A 7523-nucleotide genomic window follows, 5' to 3' on the forward strand; every position below is an offset into this window, starting at 1 on the left:
TATCCGAAATTAAACTAAGAGTTTCAAAACATCACTATATACAACTCCAAAATTTAAAGAAATTATCATCAATGTTACAAATCCAAGTTCTTAATTTTAAATTTCCAAACGTTAATCAAGTTATTTTTAATATCAGATGTTGTTAACCAAAATAACACTAGATGTTTAATTAGATAAACTTGCATTACTCATGAGATTTTTGGTAATTTTATCTCATTCTTAATTAACTATGATTCATTTTAATAAATGAATCAAACTCACTCGGAGACCTCAATTCCTACAACACTTTTCCCTTGTCATTAAGACAAAACCTCAATGTTGCACATTTCATTGTGCTTTTGCTCCCAGTCCGCTTTGACGATCAAAGCAAGGATATCCCTAAACATTTCAAATTTTCAGTTTAGATACTATTTTTTTTTTGTACATTCTATTTATGACCTAATTTTACACTCCTTACAGTTTTATAATTTCACTCTAAATTTTTAAAATTTTAATATAACTTCTTAAAAGTTCACACCACTAACATAAAATCTTGATACAACGTGTCCTAATTAACTATTCATAGTGTCTCTAATAGCACTAAACAATCTTAATGCATCATGCAATGCATCCCACTTCAAAAACTAGCTCAAATCATAAAAAATGTGACCTAGTAATTTTAACATAGAAACCAACAAATCACACAGATGAAGAAGATAACTCTAATACAAGTAACTAAAAGCAGAGTATATAAATCAAACCTCAGCTAAACCAAATCATGACATGAAATATTCCCAGTAATTTCATCAAAATCTCACATAAATAAAACTCAACTAACAGTACTTGGACTCATCAATCCAAATTACCTTCTTGAGCTTAGAACCCTAGCTTGGTGCGGCGCCAGTGCCTTCTCTTGGCATTGTACCTGTACGCCAAAATCAAAATTGAAGAAAACCCATTAATAAATGCCACAAAAACGCAACAGAAAATCACAGATTTGAAAACGTATCTGAGAGAATAAAGAAACTATATTGGCCTGATGGTGTTATCGGTGCGCATACGAATCCAGTAAGGGATGGGCCTGTTCTGCCTCATCTTCTTGGCTAGCTTCTTCTTGATCCTGAAGGTCTTGTGTGAAGGCGGTCATATCACAATAAACCATTGAATCAATCAATATATATCAGAGAGCTGCATTTCAAAGCCCGATATTCTTTGCACATAAACAGTGATAATAACCCACCATTTTTCACACAGGAAAAAAGAAGTGAAGAAACTCGTGCTTCAAATGGTTCAAGGAAAATGGAGGATGGAAATTTACCATGTTTGCAAGGTTGGGGATGCGGCGCTAGAAAGTTGAGAGCGTTCCGGGGACGCAGAGCGCTACCGCCAGGATTTTCAGTGTCGAGCGTTTTGTGATCTGTGGATTTCGGTCCAAATTGTGCTAATGTTTTGTAAAAAAATATTTAAGTAAACTACAGAGTCGGTCACCTTTGTTTTAATTTTATAAATGTATATTGGATTCAAAATATATAATTCGTAGTCATTTCCATTTTATTTTAATTAAGATGTGTCACTGAAACGTTAATTTAAGTTAGTTTGATGAAGTGGCACGTGCTAAATAAATTAGTAATCATGGATTTTTTTGTAAATTCAAAATAGTTTAGGGATAAAATATGAATTTACCCATTGTTTCCATATGTTTTCTTCCCAAACCCATCTTCTCCGCTTCCCCTGCTTCAAACCATCTCTTGTGAGACTGTCGAAAACAAATCGTAAAAATCAGGCTTGCACTAATGAACTGGAGAAGATTTTTTATAAATGTTTAAATATATTCTTTTGAGTTTATTCTTATTGAGTAATTAAAGATTGTGTTTATATATGTGTTGTTGTTGTCTATTTAATTATTTCGTGTTTTTGTTAATATTTATCTTTAACACACATCGTTATGTTTTTGTTTAGATATTATTAATTTTATTTTTTTATTAGTATATTTTAAAGAATAAACGATTCAAATTTTGGAGCAAAAAGAATTGTGATATGTTTCAATTATTAACACCACAACAAAATTGGCTCTCTTTTCTTCCTTTCTCTTCTGCTTCTAATATTGATCTTTAAAAAAGTATTTATTAATCTTGAATATTAATTTTTTTGAATATTAATTTATAAAAAAGTATTTTATCTTTAAAAAATAGTTTTATTATAATTTAAAAATAATATTAATTTTGAAAGATAGTATTTATTTTGCGATTACGCCAATAATACTAAAATACTTTAAAACAATAATTTTATCAGAATATAATAAATTATTTAATTGTTTTATTTCCTTTTAATTTTATTATTATTATTATTATTATTATTATTACTCCATATGTTTGTTTTACAATTGTTTGTATTATTTAGAGGTCAAAGATAGAAATAAAAAGATGATGCACGAAGAGTTTCTCATACAAGAAATCTTCTTCACTCAGTCACCGAGAATCCACGCCCTTGAAGCTGCAATAAAAAACACGGGTGAAATGTTAATTAACCATGTCATCGTCTCATTGAGCAGGGCCAAGCCAGGGGTTAAATGGACGAATTTCACTTTTAGTCCCCAGTAACTTTAATAGTTCTATTCAATCTTTTTACTCTTCTAACTATTTTTTTTATAAATATTTTCGGCACCTCGCAGAATTGATTATTTGATTCAAGTCCTTTTGAAATAAAAGTGTTAATTTTAAACCTATGAAATTTTATAATTCTATCTACCCTTCATAAACTTATATAACTTTTTTAATGTTTAGACAATAATTAAAAATATACTTTTTTATTTTTTTACTCAACTATATAAATTAATCGAATTAAAAATATTAATTTGATTTTTAAATCACCAGCCCTACCATCTTTGTAATAAAAGATGGATAAAATACACAAATAGTCCCTAATTATATAATATTACTTTGTTGAGTCATATAACTATTAAAAATTATAAAATGATTCGTCAATTATAAGATACTACTTTGTTGAGTCCTTCAACTATTACAAATTATAAAATAGTCACCTGACTATTAATATATTTCAAACTCGTCATTTTCTATTAAAAAATAACGGTAGTCTGAGATGGAAGTTAACTTGTTGATTGAGATATGATAAAATCTAATCCTATAATCATTTTAGTAGTATTTTGTGGATCAAATATCGATTTATTATGCCGTTAAGCAAGTGTTTGAAACATTATATTGACGAATTAGTACTTAAAAGCAATGACGGTGCCGTCTAACCTGTGAAGACGTTAATTTTTTAAAGAAAAATGAAATTTTTGCAACTCATGAATTGTTAGAGGATCATTTTATAACTTTTAATGAGTTCAATAAAATAACATTTTATAATTAATGATTATTGTATAATTTTTAATAGTTAAAAAACTCAACAAAATAAGTCAAGATCATTTGGGTACTTTATCCTAAAATGATGAGGATAATTTTTTTTTGATTCCCCTAAAAGATGAGGATAAGATGTCGGTAATACGTACCTTGTCTAGAGATTTTCCAGTCGCTATCGTAACCGAGCGCCCAAAAGAAATAGCCACGAATTCCAAGTCCCTGAGCGAAGCCGATCTTCATCGTCGTCGATATAGCATCATCGTACCCGACCCAGACCGAACCAGCATAAGAATATGTGGAAACAGTTTCCATGTCGTGTTCTACTTTACCACCATTCTTCTCGTTGAACTCCTCAATCTCCACATACGTTAACACCCCATCGTCTCCCGGGCCGACAGAAACAGCAGCCGACCCGATCTCGTGAGAATTCGGATCCTTCAGCACCCATGTCTTCCCGTAAAGTGGCAACCCCATGACCAGCTTGCTCTTAAGCAGACCTGCTTTGATCCATGACCGGAGACCATAGCTTGTGCTTATTTTACTGTTCGGGTCATAAAGTGCTGCGTGAGCTCCGGTTTGTGAACTGTCCCAGCTACCATGATAATCGTAACACATTACGTTGATCCAATCCAGGTTTTGATTGATCGACCAAACCGGGAATTTTCTGTAGGTTTCGTCGAGGAAGAATTCGACAGAGAAGTAAACCGCCGCCGTGAGGAGTAGCGGAGCACGGCGGGTTGTTTTCGCCTCGTGGACGATGGCTCGTCGCCATTCAGAAAACAAAACGGCCAGGTTCTGCATGTCTTTCGGGTTTTCAGGGAACTCCCAATCCAAATCCATTCCGTCAAAACCGAATCTCCGGGCAGTTTCTATGGAGGAAGTTATGAAAGCTTGACGTGACTTTGCGTCCGAAGCCATGCGAGCGAAGAGATGAGAATCGGTGCCTCCGCCGCCAATGGAGTAAAGGGTTTTCGGCGACGGGTTCTTGCGGCGGAGGGTGGTGGTGAAATTCGAGAGCTGTAGAGTTGTTGAGGTTGGGATTTCGAATTTGTAGGTGTTACTTGGCATGAGAAAAGCATAGAGAATATGAGTAAACAAGGTCGTGTCTATGGCTGATGGCGGCAAATTTTTCGACCATGATGGCCAATAAGCTGCTTTTACAGGCGGCGGCGACGCCGTTACAACTCCTGATGATATGGTTAAGGATACAACGAGAAAGTTAAGGAGCTGAAAATATGTGACAAAGCCTACCATTATTGCAGGAGGAAGGGTCATGATTTTTATCTAAACTCTCCTCTGTATATAAATTATAATTCATTTAATTTATATAGTATAAAACCTTCCTGATTTTATAGAGATTTCAGATTATTATATGTGTATATATATCAAACATTATTTCATTAATCGTAAAATAACACTTGTTTAGGGTTTGGGAAAAAAACAATAATTCCTGTTTTGATCATTAAATATTAAGAAATTTTTGTTATTCTTTATTTATATCACTCGTGATTAAATCAGAAATAATATGATAATGCAATCTTGTTCTGTTGTTATATAAGTCAATTCATTTTTTTTTTCATTTTATCATCTTTTAAAATTCTTAAAATTACATTTCGATCGCTCCAGATATCGATGAATTCATCTTATTGTCCCCTATCACTCTATAAGATTAGATTCTCCTAATATTTTTTTAAAACTTGTGAAACTTCAACTCAAACCTGATATAAAACGACTTCGATCTACCTCATCGTTGATCACCGTGAAATCATGTTATATTACTCATCTTCTCATTCTCCACCTTTCTATCATTGGAATTTTAAATAAATATATAAAAAGATGCTTTACATCATAGAATCAAATGGGCTTAAAAAACTAAGTTAAAGTTTTTTTTAGGATATTTTAAAAAATATAAAAGAAAGTTTTTAGACATTTTCATGATATTTAAAGAACTAGGTTTTATTTTTAGATGTGTTATACATTTGCAATGTGCTTTGCAGACTTTTCGCTTAGAATGGTGGGTTGCGTGAGCATCAACCCTAAAAAAAGTTGACCAAACTTTGGTTGGAGAATGAATCAGGGTTTAGCCATTTTCCATTGGAATGAAAATTAAAAAGAAAAGGCAGTCCTTGTGTGTGCGCATGATGGAGTTTTGTGGTTGGCAGGGAAAAACACAAGTGGGACTCCTATTTACTGCACTTTCAACCAACTTGTCCCTTGTTCAAATCTCTTCTTATCTAAAACATAAATACAAAAAATATCTTTTGATTTATGGACGCACTCGTCCACAATTTTCACTTGGATGCTTACTTGTTAGCCTTTGATTTTTCAATAGCATTTCCATCAAGCATAATTTGTACTTCTACAGCTCTCATGCCTGCTCAAGTTTAGACTTATTCATCTATTTTCAATCTTTTCTACACTTAAAAATAAAAATCCTCATAAATATTTGAATTGGGAAACGAAGAAAATAAAGAATCTATGAATAAATATTAGACATTTTCTTTATATTTTATATGAATTATATCCCCTAAGATTTTATAATCTTATATCCTCTAAATTTTTAATATAATTTTTTATATCCGCATCCCCTAACACAAATTCCTACGTCCGTTCTTAAAAAAAGACCATATTCTTAAATGAACGAATTTATATTAACAGTACATAAATACCAAACCTACAATTACCGTTTTCCTCTTGAATCAATATTGATTTTTAAGATAAAATAGTGATATCTTTTTATTTCGGTTGGAGTAATAAATGAATATTTTAAGGCATGAGAGGACATTTATTTTCGATTGAAAATAATTAGATATTATCATTTTATCTCTTAGAATTATTTTGTGTTGTTATTTTGAATTAATAATGAACTTTAGAATGAAATTTTAATATTTCTTCATTTCGATTGGAGTAAGAATTGATTGCTTTAAGGTATAAGAGGTCGATTCTTCTCGATAGGAAATAATTAAATATTATTGTGTTTCGTCCTAAAATTCAAAAAATATTATTTGTATGGGATCATGAATTAAATTAAACCCAAATTCGTAAATTTCATTGCAAAAACAACTAATTAATCAACTAGCTAGGTACTGATTTAGGGCGATGTATAGTGCTAATCCTTTCTCACACGTAACCGACTCCCGAACTGAAATTTTGGTAACGCAAACAACAAATTTATTATTTTAATTAAAATTAATATTTTTATTAAAATGACAACTACTTTTTAAATATCCAATCACACTATAATTAAATATTAGTAGCCACTCATTGATTCACGTTTTTTAACATGTCATCAAATTATTTGAAACGAGACTCTTTCAAAAATCATTTCGACAATGGTTTTTACTGATTTTATCTCACTACTAAAATCATCATTGATACAATATTAAATTATTTACAATTCTTCTATCCAAAGTCAGAAATAATTATATTTAAACAATTTATTAAAAAGATTTACTAATTAAACTCGTAAAATTACTTGGTAGCATTTTGTTTATGGTGACTTGTCGACAAGTCAAATTAGGGTCGAAAATTCGCCTTCTTTTAAAAATTAAAACGCTTTCATTTTAAAAAGAGTTTGTTAGTTTAATTGTTGTTTTTGTTTAAAGTTAAGAGAAAGAATCGACTGGTAATAAATTTGACTTCCTGAAAACACACTTAACGACAGTCTATTAAGGAAAATTGAGATCTCGCTCTAGTCTTATTGAGACAACATAGATTGAGTCGGGATTTTCTAAATCTTAAAACCGAGTTGACACTAACGACTATAGTCGTAGTTAGTCCAAATAATGACTGAAATTCAAAGATTGATTTTGGATTGTCGGTTTACTAGAAAAAAAAACAAGTTACATTGAGTTGGGTACTGTAAATTGTAACCGACATTAATCCGAAGTAAAAACCTTATTCAGTAATCAATTGGAATTGAGGCAAAGCGAAACCTGAGACTATTTTTACCATAGTTGAATTTTCATCTTAATTTTGTTCTTTAATTTTCTTTAGATTAAATTCTTTATTTACTTTCAAATCCTTCAAACAAATCACCCATTTTTACTATTAATTTCGCTTAAACTATAATAAAAAACTTTTTATATCAATAGCTCTAAAGTACCTGTGGATCAATCATTCTTTTCTAAACTATCATTTTATTTCTTTTATTTGAGATTAAGGATTATTATTTAACAATAA

General features: G+C 31.0%; 1 protein-coding gene across 1 annotated transcript; it reads right to left on the bottom strand.

Moving 5' to 3' along the window:
* Positions 1 to 2340: 2340 nt before the first annotated feature.
* LOC120149901 (class V chitinase CHIT5b-like) lies at positions 2341 to 4648 on the bottom strand. The gene is made up of 2 exons (XM_039162606.1): positions 3491 to 4648; positions 2341 to 2472 (listed from the first exon to the last, which is right to left on the bottom strand). Exons 1-2 carry the CDS (start codon positions 4614 to 4616, stop codon positions 2444 to 2446), a joined length of 1155 nt encoding a protein of 384 aa, XP_039018537.1. The 5' UTR covers positions 4617 to 4648; the 3' UTR covers positions 2341 to 2443.
* Positions 4649 to 7523: the final 2875 nt, after the last annotated feature.

The sequence above is a fragment of the Hibiscus syriacus genome, unplaced genomic scaffold (assembly GCF_006381635.1).
Source record: "Hibiscus syriacus cultivar Baekdansim isolate YM2019G1 unplaced genomic scaffold, ASM638163v2 tig00111013_pilon, whole genome shotgun sequence".
In the NCBI taxonomy this organism is placed as follows: Eukaryota; Viridiplantae; Streptophyta; class Magnoliopsida; order Malvales; family Malvaceae; genus Hibiscus; species Hibiscus syriacus.

Coding starts and splice junctions, on each gene's coding strand:
- LOC120149901 (XM_039162606.1), bottom strand. CDS start 4,616: ATGACCCTTCCTCCTGCAATAATGGTAGGCTTTGTCACATATTTTCAG. Junction 2,473..3,490: donor CTGGAAAATCTCTAGACAAG/GTACGTATTACC, acceptor TTTTTATTGCAG/CTTCAAGGGCGTGGATTCTC.